We start from the raw sequence: 17873 nt of genomic DNA on the forward strand, positions 1-17873 counted from the left end.
GTATTATTCTCCCGTGTTTAAAAACGAATAAAAAAAAATAATGTCGTCCACATTTAAACAGGCATTCTTCAGGGCAACTATGCTATAGCTACATGTTGTTAAGCTAGTGACAGAAGATGTCGCTATTTATCAAATTTATCATTAGCTGTCGTGACTTTCACATTTCTTTCTTTCGTCTCTACCGATATATGGGTGCCTTAATATGATGTACATGTCATGTCTGAACATGATAACGACCGATTACTTAAAAAAAAAAAAAAAAAAAAGCAAAAAAACAACAACACTAACTTACTGTAAAGAATCATTTACACTCTGGTAAATAGAAGAAAAAAAGACACAGCCACATGAATGAAAACAGTTTATTGAGTTACCTTATGCAAGACCATTTAGATCTATCCCCTTAACCTCATACTTAAGTTTGTATATCTTTAACATTGCATAAGATCATATAGAAGTGATCTATGTAGTGATATGAGAACTTTTATTATTGATGTAATTGCTAGATTGAGGAAAAATGACACATTCATTCCCTCTGATTACAGGTGTGATCATCTTCAATCATGCATTACAGTGGTCTGTGGCTTATGACTTGAATGCAAAAACAAACTGGGCACTTATAAGTATTAGGCTACAGATTTGATAAGTTTGTCCATCACATGAAATGATTATCAATGCCAACTGCTCAACCAGATGACCTGCTTGTGAATGGCATTAAAGGTAATGTAGCTGCTAAACGTAGAGGGGTTAAACACCTCAGACCAGAGTATATCAAATGAGGTTACAACTTAACCAAGCAAATCAAACACAAAAACACATTAAATCTCATTGCAGAAGAAAAGTCTACAAAAAAAAAGAAAAAAAAAAAAGGACCCCAAATAAACCTGTGCTCTGAGCCAACGCAGGCAAGTGTCATCCTATTAAAAAGTGAGCATCTCTGCCGTCAAAGAGGGCGGAAAGCAAGATTGTCTGCAACGCTCAAGCATAGGCTGTCAGAATCGGATGGAGTATTTTATCAGTCAGCACGTCCATGTGGATATCAGTTCATGTGGAGTGGGGAGTGCTAGTTGCCATTGGTGCAGTCACACAAGTCAGACGACTGTTAACGTGTGTGAGGGAGTGCAAGACAGTACATAATTGGAAGGCTTCAGAATACTATAGCAAATGTAAACATAGCCTAGCTCTGGCAGGAAATCCAGTCTAATCTGGTTGAACCTCTTTGCAGATGTCAAATTTTGCACTTTGAAAGCCCTTGTGTGTGTTTGTGTATTTATATATGTGTATATCTATATCAAAAACATGCATCCATACTTGTTTCCCCGACAATATAAAAATTAGTTTAGTCAAGTGTATACGTGTACATGTGAGTAAATGGAGGTTTGTGTGTCGTTAACATGTCTGTATGTACAAAGTGTGCCAGCATTAAGAAAAGTTTACTCATCCCTGACACTAAGATTAATGTGTACAATACACATAAGACATTGGATTTTGGTCATTGGGAAAAAGGCAACACTAAAATAATTATTTGTGAATGAAATATCCAACCTATCAAAAAAAACACACATCAAACCTGAAAAAAACTTTCTATAAAAACAAAAAGTGTTCTAAAATGCAATATTTACATCAACACCATTACAGGCTTGTAAGCAATGTGCACAGTGTTGTTTTCCCACTGTAGTGCTTGTAATGCTGTGTACCAAATCTACACAATTCAAAATGCTTAGAAGAATCTATCACAATGCAGGAAAAAATACATTTGTTTTTAAATGTAACAGTCAAACTTCATAGCCAGCCAAGAATAGCTTTGTTATTGGTAATCGAAACATGATCCAGGCATGTTCTCAGTGAAAGACACCATGTTCAGCATCAGCTGTTTCAATCCTAACTCGAAAATCTCCTGTACAAACAATGCAAAACGGAAGTCAACATTGTCAAGATTTTTCTCATCTTTAAAGATCCAGTATAAACAACTTCAATTCGAAGTTGTGTTTTCTATACAGTGTACAAAACGTGCAGTTTTTTGTAAGAGTTAAATATTAATATTGAATTTGGAATATTTACATCAAAACAAAATCCTCTGGATATGAACACAAAGTACTTCACCACTGCCTTCAAACAGTTCCAGTCCCTAAACCTCCCACACCACAAATACTTACCACAAAAAAGAAAAATAACAGATAATCAAACATGATGTTCCCTCAAGCATAAAAAAATCAACTAGTTAAGGAAATCTCAGAAGTCAGTGGGGATGAAAAAAAAAAAAAAAAAATGAAGACACCACCGATTTCAAGGATGTTTTTCCTGACAGGGAACAGGACACTGATGTTTTAAAAATAATGTCACTGTAAAACAGAATTCACATTTTAAACACCTTAGACTATTTTGGCAGTTAACTTTAGACTTATGAACATGAGGAGTTCTCAAACTATCTTAGAAGATAAGTAAAATATCTGGCAGTTCAAACTTGATAAACTTTTTTTTTTAAACATTTAGAGTATTTTTACTTTGTTATTCAACTAAAAACAGTCCACATTTGCAGAAGCAGCGAAAAGCTTTAAAACGTGCGATAACAATTGTGCCCAATACCTTTAAGTTTCATCCTTATAAAACAGGTAAGTGGACTTCCTGAAAATATAATAATGACTTAATCCCAAAGCACACAGTGGCTGCATCTGTGGGTTACTGTGTTACTAAGGTTGCAAGATAAACCACACTGTGCCACACGCAGCTTTCACAAGCAACACATTTACAGCCACGAAAGTTAAATATAAAGCATCTTGCATTGCCATAATAGGCAGATATTTCTGCTGTATCTCTAAAGTGAGCTTGATTTATCTATGTGTGAATGGGACTTTTAATATTTCTCTTCATTACAGGTCACTTCCTCAACACCAATAAAAGGCCTTTTAGTGATAAATTCCCAAATGCCCCTTTAATTACAGTATCAAAATCACTGACGTTTAGTTCACACAAGTTTCAACCCAGTCTGAGAAAGTGATTTTTACTTCTTTGGCAGTTAAATACTTTCTCAAACGACGGTAAACATTTTCAATAGCATCTGAAAATTAGTGTTGTAATGCTGGGATCCTCATGATCAAAAATCTCAGTGTAACTGTTTGAAGTCTTGGGAAAAATATTTCATTGAATTGTTTTGTTTTTTTCCTGGGGTGATTCTCACATTTTGTAGCCTGACTCTTCAACATGCGCTTAATAGATTCATAATTCCCTTCTTAACCTCTCTAAACAATGATTTTGAGTTTGATAGTTTTGAGTTAAAAAGACCACACTGATCCCTTACCAGAACCTTGAGTTAGAGGATATAAGAATTAACTCGATAGAGGACCCTGAGTGAATCATTGGCCTTATAGGATGATGGCCATATTTTATAGCATAAGACATATGTAGACTGCAATTACTTATTTTCAATTAGAAAAAGAAATAACAAAAACTTGCCGCTAATTCAAAAAAAAAAAAAAAAAAAGGTCCAGTTTAAATGTACAGGCACAAATTGTCAGTAAACAGACTTATTTACATCAAGAAATAAAAACAAAAAATAGAGGGAAAACACAAAATAAATGCACACCCCCCTTTAAATCTCCATTGTGCCAAACGTTCTTCCACAAAGATGATATGTTTGCATCATAACACCTGGAGCTCATAATACTGAGTCCTCTTCACATTCGGGAACCTCTTTCCTGAAGAATCTGCAGAGAACAACAGGAAAAACATCAGTCATTATCAGCAAAATTCATTTGGTACCAGACTCTGCACATACCTGGATTTCACAAGCCAAAGTCACTTTATAGATTTTTGCTGAAGCACTTATTCCTGCCACAGTGCATACCCCTCACAGCTGGGAGCTCTCATATTTACTCTACGTGCTGGCTGATAGCTTGCACAAAGCTTGCACAAGTGAGGAAAGTAAAGCGTTGTGCCAGAGACTATGCAGTATGTGGTTGTAGAGCAGATTCTGGGCAAGCTCATGAAGCAGAAAAAGCCAGGCGAGGTGTTCTCAACCTTGGTACTCGAAAGACATGCTGCTGACACTAACAACAGCTCCCCGAGGGATTATGAACTGCCAAAGAGATGATGGGAAAAATTCTAAGCTAGAGCCCATCAACCATCCACTGGATACAGCTTTTTAAAAGTGAGGATTTGCTGCCTTTTCCTGTTTTACATAACAGTGAACTGAATATCTCTGGGCTCGAGACCGTTGGTTGCTTTGAGCTCTGGAAAATTATGACTCACTTTTATTTCCATTTTCTGATGTTTTAAACACATAATGGACTATGTGAGAATATAATCAGCAGATTAATCAATAGCCATGTTCCTCATGAAAAACAGAACTTTGGATCCCATTAACTACTTTTCATGTGACTACTGAAGATTGCTTTACACCACTGTTGTCCGCGTTTCCACCGTGGTCTAAAGATGTCCAAATCTGAGGCACATTATGCTGACCTGGCTGTTTTTACACAACATTTCTGCGCACAACTATACAACAACAGGCCATCTTTTGTATACTTTCTTCTGTAGCTCAGCTAATGTGTCAAAGCATTATAAACAAGTCAAAAACAAAGTGGTTTACTGCTGCAAATTTTTAAGAAAATATTGAACTAAAATGTTGTCAGTAATCGACCAATCACAAATACAAGTCCTGCTTTGTACTGTACTCCAAAGGTTCCTAGTCCTGGGGGACAGTTTCTGCGGTGGAAACATGGCTAAATAAGCATCAATTTCAACCCTAAACCAAGTGACCATATTATTAAAAATAATAATATAAAAATGGGTGCATATGCAGACATCATCACATTTTCTTGGAGGATGCATTCCACACATGCATGTATATATCCCATAGCTTGTTGTCTGAAATGAAGTGGCTTCCTGATCACTACAAATAAGAGGTACACAATTGTCCACATGCAGCCTACACATACACCCTCTTATGACGAAATTGGAACCTGGCGGACCCTTTGCACACTACAGATGCAGGGAGTATTTCTGTTTGAGAGGTGAACTTTCACATAGAACAACTGAAGATAGCACACTTTTACATTAACTTGTTAATATAAAAAATATAACATTTTGCCTCTACACTGAGCCACTGCTTCATCAGATACATCAGTGATTTGACTTTACAAACACAACAGTACCATCTAAGAAGCACTTCAACTGCCACTACTTTGACAATGAAATGGACAAAAGAAGCACAGTAACCCTCCCGTCTCTTTAAATGTCATTGAATCAGGGACAATGAGTCAAGCTGCAGCAGCTGATGATTCAGCATGCCCTCCAATAACCAAGGCTGCGAGCATGACGATAATTACAAGGGTCTTATTTACACTACTGAAACAAAAAGGAGCTCTTACCATCTGGTTTCAAAGAGAGCTTCACCTGCAAAGAAGCACTGGACCAGTCTCAGCAGGAACCATCTGGTTTCTGATCTAGCTTTGGCACTTGAAAGGCCAAAGCTGATTTATCAACCTGGATTCAGTCACTTTGCTTTGGTTTAAGTATATTATCAGCTCAAGCTGTCTTTGAAAGCAAATGTGAACAAAGTTTTAAGTAGTGTAAACTGCATCAAGGAGGCAAAGGGAAGGAAGAAAAGGGGCGAACTAGGGAGGTGCGCTGGAGGGACTACGAGCACTTGAGCGCTCACCACTGAGTCATAAGTGCTCAACCCTAATCAGAGTCATTCATTTCATAATCCGTCTCTTCGTCCTCGCTCTGAGCAACATGCAGCATGCAGACAGCCCAGAAGAAGACAAGAAAGACATGGCGTAAAATAATGGAAATGAATGGGAGGTGTAAAATGTTGGGGAACAAGGAGAACAAGGAGACAAATAAAACTAATGGCTTATGTTCAGAGGGAATTAACTGCAGTTAGTGTCTGAAAAACTTTGGGAAACAAAGTACAAAATATTATCCAAGGGCACCCTTCTACAAAACTTAATTCATTGTCACAACTGATCAAAAAATGTGCCTCTTGTCACAAATTAAAAACAAGCTTAATCCAAAAAGTAGAGCTAATTTTAGATGTCAATTTTTGGATATGGCGCCCCTGGAAACAAACACAACAAAGTCTCTACTCTCTCTTTAAAAGTTTTGTAAATATACACTGGTAGCATTTAAATCTTCCTATCAAAATAAACAGCAACATCAAGGCAGGTTTAACCCTGCGCTTCGTCACGTGTGGCTGCCTTTAAGGAGTCGGGCCCCCTTGGAGACTAGCTGATGGGACTTTGAATTCCTCAGGGCGTGCCTCCTGCTTCCCTCCAAAGCCCTTGAGAAAATGACAGACCTTGCCAATTGCAGCATTAATCGGCAGACTTGTGCTCTTAATGCCCCTGGCACAGACGAGACTGTTTAGATTGGGTTAGGTGGTTAAAGAAATGATTAAATTAAAGTCTGGTTTGCTTTATTTTGTACAAATCATCATCTTTTTCTCTGACTACTCGCGGTTATAGAGGCAGTTTCTTTTTCAAGTGAAGGCCTGAATATTCACAATGTTCTCCTTCATAGAGGCTTCTCATCAATAAACCAGAGGTGCTTTCAGTCCCCTGGTGGCGTGTTCATAAATGCAGTGCATTTAAAAACATCCAGCACAGGCCATCACTCACACATGTTTGCTAGGGATGGATTTTAAACTGGGCCCCTCTTCACACACACACACACACACACACACACACAGACACACACTCACCTTAGCCTTCTCACTGGGCTCACTGTTTGTCCCGTATGATTGATTGTGCAGCTCCTTGGAGACTACGCACAGGAACTCGGCTTGGTCTTCGTTTCCGTAGTTGTAAGAGGAGCCTATGCTGACCAGCTAGGGAGAGACACGAGAGCAGAGCACAGAGGAGGAATTAGCCTTAGACTGGTGAGGGAGCAGAAGCAAAAACTGGGTTACTCATGGTGGGAAAACAGAGGACTGGAGATGTTAACAGTAATGTGAAGAAGGAGAGGAAAAAAAAAAAAAAGAAAAGAAAAGAGGTTGACAACCAATTAAAGAGCACAGAGAGTCTACAGGTTCCTGGAACTTTAAGGTGTTTTAATAAATTAGAAATGTTTTTCATAATTACGCATTAAACAGTTCATACAGTCAAATAAGTATGATGCTAAATACTGTTTATAGGATTTACTATCTAGCATTTATTTTTTGCCTTTATTTAGATGGCAAAGGAGAACATCATATATTATGGGGATATTTTGGGGGTGACAGGTGTGGACAATGGTCCTTTATATTGAAACCTGGGATGTCATGGTTGCACAAGTACCCCACTTAAAAAGGAAACTACACATCAAGAAAAGATAAAAGTTAGAAGCTTAAAAAACTATTTTATGACTTTAGGTTTACATTAAAATGCATTTTGTGTATACAATGACACATTTCAAACAGTATTTTCAGGACCTGCAGGCACGTCAGCCTTAAGACAAAAAAAAAAATAAAAAAAACACAACTAAAATGTCAGCGAGGACAAAAGGGCACACAAAACTGAGTTATCAAAGACTTGACTCAGAAATCAAAAAAATGGTGGTCCACAGAAAATAAACATGTTATTGAAAGAAATGACACATAGATGTCAAAGGAAGAAAAGGATAATCAGCAGATCGTCAACACAAATGCAGGGACTCAGGACCACAAGAAGCAAACATGCTGGTTGAAAATCGATGGGGAATGGTGGAATTGACTTGATCGGACCAGGCTTGATTCAAGTGAACAGATGGAATCAAGGGTGTTGAAATGTATAGTATCTCCCACAGCGTTAATAAAAAGGAGCAAACTACAAAGAAGCTCACTCAATAATCAACACCAGTTCCATTTTTTAGCTCTGTTTTGAATGTTAGTAGTGCTAGGACACAGACAATGTGTGCAGGATTTTCTCAAGTGCTCCAACTGCCATATTAGTTAAGATCAATACCATCAGTGCTAGATATTATGTACTGCATTGTATAATCTCATTTCCATGACTCACGATGACTTGCTTAAGATGCACATCTTACCAGTCTATCACAGAGGTATGGAAGCCCATTTCCACCAATGTGATGAGAAAAATAAATCCTTTGAGTCATCATGACTTAGTATCTCAACATAATGAAAAGGTCTCTCCTTTAGATACAGTCAAGAGACTGACATAATATCAAACTAAGTCATTATTTTGACAAAGTAATGATTCAGGGCTTTTTTATTTATTCACTTATTTATTTTTAAAATCACACTTGTGGAAATGGGCTTCCATAAAAGGAGCTTACTCGATTTTAAAGGGAACTGAGTGCAAAACAATCAAAATTCAACAAATTTAAAACGTCAGTACTGTTGGTAACAGCAAATGACAATGAATGTGTCAGTCAGGGAAATAATTCATGTGAGAAAATCCCTCATATAATGTCACATTTTACTATGAGTTATTTTTAATGTACCTGTTCCCAGTCATGTCAGTTAAATAAAAGACACAAAAGTAGACAAGAGGACAAGTAAAAGGGACGACATCTGTATAAACAAACTGCATGCACATCTTGGAAAAACATGAGAGAAAAAAAAAAAGAAAACACATAGCAATTCCTGTTCCTGAATGACTGCTTTTACTGCTGAATGTTAAGTGTGTGTACACTGCAGGCTACATGTATGCCGCCTGTGCCCCAGTTTGCATGTTCAGACATGCACCACCTCATTAGCCACCGCTGCCGGAGACTTGTTGTTGTTAAGCGTTCTCTCTTACATTAGGCACCAATGCAGCAAAAAACAAAAAAAAAGAAAAAAAAAGGGACCAACTAATCTCAACTAGCTAACATGTATATGACTTGTTACACTGCTAAAGACTCAACACACACCAAATCCTAAGACTTTAAGCTTAAAACACACTTTGACAGATTGTCTATGTTCATGGGAGTCTTAGAGACGGCAGTAGGTCATTAAAACTCATCTCCCCAAAAACTCTCCTGGGCTGCCGACTGAGATCTCGGCTTTGCGTAACGAGTGTTTCTAGGGGTTTCCCACCTGACCTGTGTAAGGAGATTAGAGAGATTTCTGCTCTAATGGGAGGTCCAGTGATCCCTCGTCTCAGAGAGATTCATTCACACACAGTACACACTTCGTCATCCAAACATGTGGTTTCTCATTAGGATAATTTTCCAGCTGAACACGAACTCCTATGTAAACTTGGATTATTTTGTCTCAATGTTTAAATCTATTGCGTTTACCCATTTGAAAAACAAAACAACATATTTTTGAGTTTCACCGCTAAATAACCATTTCTATTTTACAGCATAGCCCCCAAAACAGCTAAGTGGCTACATCAAAGCAAAACACAGAAGGCTGTTGACAAGCTTACAAACTGTGAATGCAGTATGAATAAAAGACCAGTATATTAAAATAAAATCACAGACAAGAAAAGAGGTGTCATGTTCTCTTAGCCTCACTGGTGAGCAAGCAGTACAAATGAACACTGTAAAGAAAATTGAAATGAAAAGAACAAAAAAAAAAAAAAAAAAAAAAAAAGAGGAGACCAACAGCTATGTGTCTACTTGGGACAAACAATGGCCAACGGGTGTGTATGGACAACATGGGGACCATGCAGTGACCAGCCCGTGGACAGAAATTTGTGGGACACACCTCTCCGCTGTTGTTTGGCAAAGCAGACTCCTCTCCCTTCACCTCCCTTGACACAATCAGCAGAAACTCTGACTGGTGGGCCCGCCCGTAACCTATACTGACAAGCTGCAACAACCAATCAGAGCACAGAAGGGATGCCCGGATCATGTATCCGGACATTGAGAAAGATGTGATTTGCTGTTTTACCGCTTTTTTCCAATATTGAGGATTGGACTTTTCTGGGTCAATGTGAGCATAGCGGGGTGGGTGAAGCACATGAAAGGAGGATTGCAGCTGGGAACCTGCAGGAGGAGATTTACCTGTTCGAACTTCCAGCCGTCAGACATGGTGGACACCATCTGTGTCAGCTCCTCCTCCTGGCACTGCAGCACTCGGTACACATGTTTGACCGGAACCTGAGAGGAATGATGGACATATGAGGGAAATGGGATGGAAACGAAGAGATAACGGTTCATAACATTAATAAACAGGAACGTCACACTCATGAAGAAATCTTTCTAAACAGAACTTCAAATACCTGTGATGTTTTACAGTCGCGTTCCCTGATCTTGTCCTTGATGAGCTTTATTAATGATGTGATGTTGTAGAATTCGGCTTCTTCTAGCACACCTTCAAACAGCGAGAAAAAAAACAATGAAGCTTTTAAGGCAGTTTATCTTGCTACTAACTGATAACTAAGGCATCTACTTCAGGCTTTACAAAAATGCTTAGGTGAGTTAGAATTAAATGAAGTGAAATACTGACAGACAAAATATTCACGAAAAGGGAGGCCAAAAAATATAATCTTTTTAACACAACCACAATCTAAATTGGGATAATTTCTTTTCATTTCAAAATGCCCTGTGGACTGCAGCCAGATTTAACTGTAACTTGATGCCCCACATGATTTAATACACTGAACTCATCTAGAGAAGTGCCACCACAATAGGGTATGCATGTAAAAAAAAAAATAAATAAATAAAAATATTGGACCAACTACACTGATTGGTCTGATGTAAGTCATTGCCCACCCTTAATACACTAGTGGCTTAACAATGGCTTTATTGTGCTCCAGACAACTGTATTTTCATCTGGGAAAGATTAAAATTCATTAGCTCTTCACAAAAAGGCATTACCTTCCTCTGCCAGGTCCCTGTTGAGCACCAGTTTGCCATGCCTCAAGTAGTTCAGCACTGGCCCAAAGTATGTGGGGTCTCTGTCTATGAGATAGGCACCAGTTTCATCCTGAAAAGTCAAAGAGAAGGAGGATGACATTAGTTAAAAAAAAACAAACAAAAAAAACCCACACCGTGTTCAGAATAAAAAATGTAGAAAATGTTTTTATTTTTGTTGAAACCCACGCTTAGATAACAGTGATTTTACTTAATAGGCTATGAATACAGTACAGAGAATGCAACGAAGGCATAGAAATTAAATTGATTTCAAATCTTCCCAGACTAAAAATTTAAATGGCATTTCCCCGAAAATGTTCCTTTAAAGATAGACAATCAATAAGCGAGCATATACCTCAACTGAAACATAATCTGTGTTTAAAAAAAAAAAAACAACATTGTGCATCAGTGGATAAAACTCAAGGGATGAAAATTACGAGGTCAGCTCCTGTGCTCATAATCTCTACAGGGGTTGAGAGGACATGCGCGCGCAGAACCACACACGTACGACAGCTTTGGGATATCACTTCGCCATTCCCAAAGGCCTTGGGTTTGATCTCGATTCCTTCACAACCGCTGGGTATTCCCCTATTTCTGTAAGTACTGTGATTAGACAGTCTTTGGCTCACGGGGGAAATGTAGGCTAAAACAATTAGAGAACAGAAGAAAAAAAGATTTGGAACAGAATGCTGAATCCACCAAGGGGACCAGGAGAAAGCACCTTGGCTTACAACCGACAATTAGCCCAGTCTGGTCCATTACATAGCTGGCCTAAAACATAATATGAAAGTCAGTTTGAACAGCTGTTTAACTAGTGCATCGACTTACTGTTTACTACTAGAGGCTATTCAACACCAAGTGAAACTGGGCGAGGCAAACATGTATGACATTTACTCAAACACCAACGCAGAGAAAAGGCCTTAAGCAAATTCTGTGCTAATCCTCAAATGCCGCAGGATGTTTGACTTTGCATCAGTTGAGTATATGGCTGCAGGGCCAATCCTTGGAAAACTGGCAGCACTGCCGGTTGGTGCAACAACACAACAATATTGCCATACACTCCAGTCCATGAGCAGACTGAAAAATACAGCTAAGTGTACACCTATGAGGACATGCGTATTGGTAGTTACCTCGCCTTCTCAAGTCCAGACACGAATTCAACTCAAAACCCATTAATCTTTCCAATAATGAGAAATGGTCCCTGTGCATTTTCTTTTGTAATGAATATCTGAACCCTTTTAGCTGGCTGACCTCATTTCCAAAGCAAAAATATCCCACCGGAGCCTGATGAAGCTCTATTCTGGTCTTACATTTCCATAGTCACTGAAGTTTAAGCACAAGCACAGGTGGGCCTGTGTGGAGGAAACAGACATGGCCAAAGTGGCACAACTCACCTCATTCAAACTAAACTTACAGAAAGCCCCTGGCTCATAGAGATTCTGCATACAAGAAGTTGACCTACACTACATTCACATGACAACCTGTATCCACTGGTAATAATTTAACGAAAATCCCCACCGGATGGTAGAATACTGAAAAGGTGCATTTCCCTTTCCACTGAAACATACGGTCACTTTTCCCGATATTTGAACACAAGCCATATACAGATTTTCCAGCCAGTAACTACTGTTCACATAATAGAGAGAAAAAAATGCAGTCAACACTCTTTGAAAAGCCACTATGGCCATCAATGAAGCCAAGAAATTTTCTGCATTCCCAGTTTGCCCCTCGTGAACTGGCATGTTTTTCTCGTACTTCTAGTGAACTTGAGCGCAGGTTGGGTTTGTTTATACTACTCACGTGTTTGCCTGAGGAGATCACCTGTTTTTACTTTCATCTCGGTCAAAAAACCTGTTGATCTTGTACTTTACATATCGTTTTTCTCTCCAAATAAATAGTGCAAACCTGAATCGTGATAGCTTTGCCAGCACCACAGCAACATTGTTTCATTAAACTCATTTCCTTATCTGAATCTATCAAACCTGGGTTTGGCCTGTAAAGGACCACCAGGAAACCAATGTGATATATATTTCTTCTTCTCGAAAGACATGTTGACATGTTACAGTAAGAAAAGGAGAACACAAAATGATTTGACTGAATTCCATTTAGTTGGCTCACTGTCACACTGGGACACTTGAATAACAGACCCAGTGTTAATGTTCTTAGCAACACCTGCACTCATCCCACTATGAAGAGTCAAAACGTCTGCAGTGAAAAGGCCAACTGCACTACACAAATAAACTACCTCAAAATACACCCACTGATCAAACACTTTTGGCTTCTGTGCGTGCACTCTTCTTCTGTAAACTGCTTCCTGATCTGTCCCGCTGACAAGCCTGTTGCTGTCCCTCTCGGTGCATGTCCATCTTTGCAGGACTTGGGGTGACCCAGTTCAGAGAGGGATGATTATAGGGGCTCTGATATGGGCCCATTTGCACAAAGGGGACATTGTTTTTAATTAAAAACAAAAGGCTAGGTCTCTGGGGGCCCAGGCTGGGGAGCGCTGGGCAACAAACAGAGGGGTGGGGACAGAGATAGAATAGGAGGAGGGCTGATGGGGTGTGCTGTGGACCTGCAGGAAAGGAGGCGACAAAGTGGAGCAATGTATTGAATTAGAAAGCTTTAAGCCCAGACAGAGAAAGCTCGCCATTTCTGTGTGATACTATGATAGTGATGATGAACAAAACTACCAGGTTGTTAAGAGTTTGTATCAGGTCATTACCAACTAACTATCCTGACTGATACTTAATCTTAATTCATACCTTATAGAGTAAAAAACTCTACACCTGCACTGTACAAACGGCTTCAACCAAAGAGCGACTGGATGATATCAACAAATACGCCGACACGTGTCAACACCGCCCACGATAACCACCAGAAATAGGTCAGCTCAGTGTGGCTTAGGCATGCTACAGGGCTTCATTCTGATATGGCCTTGCTAAGCCTTCAATACTTAAAAAATTAAAATTAAACTGAGGTAAACAAACATTAATTAGAAGGGTGGACTTCACAGCAGAGGCAACTTAGAGTGTAGAGAATTAACCTTATCATTCCTCTCCTACACACAATACATATCCTCCCACAGGAAATACCATGGTGACCCACCCCTGCAGGCACATGATGTCCAGTAAGGCTTTCTGCAGACACATCAACACTGAAAGTCAATTCCTAATTTGTCAAAATTAACAAGTCGCTGCCTGTTTGCTCCAGAGTATGACAGTGAGTGTGCACTAGAAATTTGCATGTAACCACTCACTATTTCAAGCAAGGCAGGTCCAATTTCATAGAATTTCAAATAATACACCAACTGGTGTTAAAAAAAAATAAATAAATAAATAAAAAAAAAAGGCAGAAACTCCACAGGAGATTCAAACAATTGACATAATCCAAAAAGAATGTCAGAATGATCAAAATACTGTTTGTCCTTTACTGCGGCCGAGCCCACTGCAGGAACAGTACTTAAAGATGTTGCAGTAGATCTTGTGAGTCACATGATTGGAGCTACTTAGCCAAGTGGAAGTCTGATTCTCCAAGAGCAGGAGCCAGGAGTCCCTCTGGAGTACAAGCAGTAATGGCATAGTAAAATAGGCCTTCAGCTTTTAAATACACACACATAGATTCAAGGATGTGTTACGTGAAACTCTCTCATATTTCAAGAATTTTAACCATTGTCTTATAAATGGGAGTTTGACCTTTCACCAAGGCTGCGAGGAACCCCTCGCCTTTTCTACCATTTTCAACCGTGAAAGGCATCACCGTCGGGGCCTTTTTGCAGAACAATTTATGATGGAGGAGCGCTTCAGGCAGTAAATGAACGGTTCCTTTCAAAAGTCCCCTAAAAGCTTTGCTGTCATGATGAGAGGCAGTTAAGTAGCTCCACGGCTAAAGCTGGCAAGCCAGGAAAAAGCTGCAACCTGGAGTCCTCTCTAGGACGAATGTGAAATCTGGAACACAGATGAAAAAGACAGAGTTTGCTGACAGCAGTTGGCTTTTGTGCATAAAGTTGCTTTGGATTGATAAAGCCCAAATAATCAGCTATGAGTCGCACCTGCCAATTTGCCAATGGCAACCTGCAGTGTCCGCCTAGCACTTATTAGAAGACTGAGCAGGAGGAGACCAAGATATCACCTTTAAATATTTACGTTCTTTCCCACAGTGAGCTCAAGTATGACATAGTTCCTGAATCCAGCATTAAATGCGGCCATATTTCTCTCACGCATGCCGCAGAGAGAACTACTCCAGCAGTGAAAGGATATGAATATGAAAAGATTAAAGATGCTGAAGGAACAAGAATCCTTTGTGATGTGGTACTTGAAAAATTGATGCAGCTCTCAGAGCTAGAAAGCTGGGTCTCTACTTGAGTAGTCCTGACCACAGTAGTTTAAGAGCAGGAGTCTGCCAAAGGGATGGATTCCCATTGATGTGCATCACTCAGCTTGTTGACAATTTAAATTTTTGAGAGGAGTAGCCACTCCTGGTCTTGCAGCAAGAATTAGTCACTTAAGCCAAACAAAGCTAGTAACAATATCACTCTAAAATGTCAGCAAAGAGTGGTGTGTCAATTCTGAGATAAACTATCTGAAGAGACCATCAGTGGCTGTGGCCGTGCACGTCACAGCCCTCCCTCCACTTTCTCCCTGATCTACCCCAATGTGCAAAACAGGCTCCAGTCAACAACATGAATAATGCAGCTCTCCTCAAGAGTCCTGCTGAAGCACGTCAGCCTGCGTGACTGAGAACTGAACCACTCATTTCCTTGGCTGGGAAACACAATACTGCATTCGCCCAAAAACAGAGCTCTCCGCTGATCTGTTACTCTGTCGGTCTTCCTATTCACATGCAGGCTTGTGTGACGCAAAAACAACAAGATCCTTGTTGGCTCAGTTGCAAATAAAATGAAATTGTGTTGACGTGTATAGTTTGAGACAGTGGCAAAGTGAAATAATATCTAATAATAACCTGTCCTTTTGCTGTGAGCCAGACTGCGAACCAGACTGTTTGCAGGAGAGAGGTACAGTAATGACATGAGACTCTGATACACCCTTAAGACAAGGGATTGAGATGGACTGATCCGTTGCTCATGGGAGGATAAACTGGCAAAAAAGCAAGCTGATTATTCAGAGATTAAGATATTTGCATGAAAATAGGAGATGAGCCACGGTCTCAGCTTAGTATAAAGGGGGACAGAGGTGAAGATTAAAATGTGCGAGTAGATGGAAACAATGAATAATGGGGCAGTGAAATGAACAATGAAAAGCGGAGCACATTACACTATACATATATATATCCAGACACTAATACATTGTGTTTGACAGTGCTAGGGGCCTTAACGAGTGCACATTCTGCCGTTAAAACTGGCAGATGGACAAAAACAGAGAGGGCTGCATCTGGAGCATTGAGGCCATTCAGGGAGGCAAGTGACTTCATCCAGAGCTCGCTCTCGGTTGTCAGCAGCACCTCACCCCACTTGGCAATGAATTATGTGCTCATTAGGGGAGCCTCACCACCAGCACAGGGGCTGATTACTGCAGAGCAAACAGAGCCAAGTATCAGACTAACCTCCACAGAGGGAGGAGGGAAAAACACAAATTGACCGGGCAATAAAATCTTGCATGTGTGGATCATTTGGCAAGTTAATTATAGCACAAGCACTTGCAGACATCACAACCGCTGGATGGGCTAGGAAAAAAGAGAGACGGAGTGTCACAAAAGCACACAAATGTACACAATTTTTGCACCTATTTGGCTGTTAAAGAGGAGTGACAAAACCCACCCATGTTTAGATTAAATATTAGCGATAGTATATATAGTTACACTCAAAATATCGCTACACCATCTTAGAGATGTCCAGAGACAAATATATAACGATAGTTTTTGTCAATGCTGTCCAGGTTAGGGAGGGGAGATTACCTTGCTGTCACTGTTTGACATTTGACACCTCCACCTCGATGAGTGCAACGCAATGCAACCGCCTCAATTTGGGCAAAGTTTCCAACTAATAGGGCAACTTGATAGTTTATACATAAAACGTATAAAAACAACAGTGAAGACCATGCACTCTTACTGAGACAATGCCTGGCATCTTGCATTGTTGAAGACACACAACGAACCAGCTACACACACAAGCTAGCATCAAGATCGTATGTCATGTGGTGACTGTCGGAATCTAGCTAGCATAGCGGGCTAATGCTAACTAGCCACAAAAATTCGAGTGAGCACCAAGTATTAATAAACACCGACTTTTACAAAGCTGGGGATATGATTCGGCAAGCTGGTAAGCGCAGCCACCAGCCACCCTGGTGGCTTTACAATGCAGTGAGTCGATATAAGTTACTTTTGTGGGAAATAAAATGGAGTTAACCAACTGCGCTCCCAACTAACGTTACAGCGCTAACTAGCCGGACTAGCTTAGCATTTACCTTGTCGGAGTCGAGCTCGGGGTCAGCTTGGCTCAGTCTGTACAGAAATGATTTTGGATCCCGGCACAGCGTCTGTCTCGTTGTTAAAAAATACGTCCCGCCGACGTTCAGTCGAATCCATTTCGATGCCCCGACACCGGCTGAAAGGTTTCTATCCGCCGGAGAATGGGCCAAACATCTCCGGGGAACGGCGCTGCTCGTATCGGAGCTGTTGTCTGCCATCCCTCTCCTCGTCTCCTCCGCCCTCGGCTCGGCTCTGACTGTGCGGCTGACAGGAAATATCTAAGCTGCAGCCACTAACTTGGAGTCCACGATTCATGTAGAGCAGACTGCCAGCGCCTCGGCCACTCCTACCTACCCACTCCACCAGCACCGACAGACACTTGCATAAATTATTCCAGAGAACAGAGGTCCTCCCCAGCTTTTATCTACTGACGCTGATCTTTTCATACTGTTAGTCTGCAAAAGTTAGAGTGTATGCAAATGTAACATCTTAACACCTAATTGTAAACTTAATTCTCACCCCACCCCTCTGTATTTCATGATTGCTGCATGGAATAATGCGCTTTAAAAGTATGCAAGACCAACCAGCTTTAGGGTTTCTCCTGTGATGTTTGCATTCAAATGTGCATTAAAGTAATTTTCACGACACAGAAACACTGATAATGGGCCGGTACTTTATTTACATGCTGC

The 17873-nt window shown here is 40.2% G+C and overlaps 1 protein-coding gene across 2 annotated transcripts; it reads right to left on the reverse strand.

Annotated features, from left to right (window-relative positions):
* Positions 1–345: 345 nt before the first annotated feature.
* Positions 346–17693, reverse strand: LOC119009780 (BTB/POZ domain-containing protein KCTD5-like). 2 transcript variants are annotated; one of them, XM_037081354.1, is made up of 7 exons: positions 17181–17693; positions 10726–10834; positions 10128–10219; positions 9910–10005; positions 9611–9715; positions 6701–6826; positions 346–3701 (listed from the first exon to the last, which is right to left on the reverse strand). In XM_037081354.1, exons 1-7 carry the CDS (start codon positions 17400–17402, stop codon positions 3672–3674), a joined length of 780 nt encoding a protein of 259 aa, XP_036937249.1. In that variant the 5' UTR covers positions 17403–17693; the 3' UTR covers positions 346–3671. The 2 variants fall into 2 exon arrangements, with proteins under 2 accessions (XP_036937249.1, XP_036937250.1); XM_037081355.1 differs by lacking the exon at positions 9611–9715.
* Between the last annotated feature and the right edge of the window lie 180 nt (positions 17694–17873).

The sequence above is a fragment of the Acanthopagrus latus genome, chromosome 20 (assembly GCF_904848185.1).
Source record: "Acanthopagrus latus isolate v.2019 chromosome 20, fAcaLat1.1, whole genome shotgun sequence".
NCBI classification, from domain to species: Eukaryota; Metazoa; Chordata; class Actinopteri; order Spariformes; family Sparidae; genus Acanthopagrus; species Acanthopagrus latus.

Bases quoted from the DNA above. Each gene is read 5' to 3' on its own strand.
- LOC119009780 (XM_037081354.1), bottom strand. From the start codon at position 17,402: ATGGCAGACAACAGCTCCGATACGAGCAGCGCCGTTCCCCGGAGATGT. The intron at 10,006-10,127 runs GTATTTGAAGTT...CATTCCTCTCAG, and splicing joins GCGACTGTAAAACATCACAG to GTTCCGGTCAAACATGTGTA. The intron at 6,827-9,610 runs GTGTGTCCCACA...GTCTCTCCCTAG, and splicing joins TGCCAAACAACAGCGGAGAG to CTGGTCAGCATAGGCTCCTC.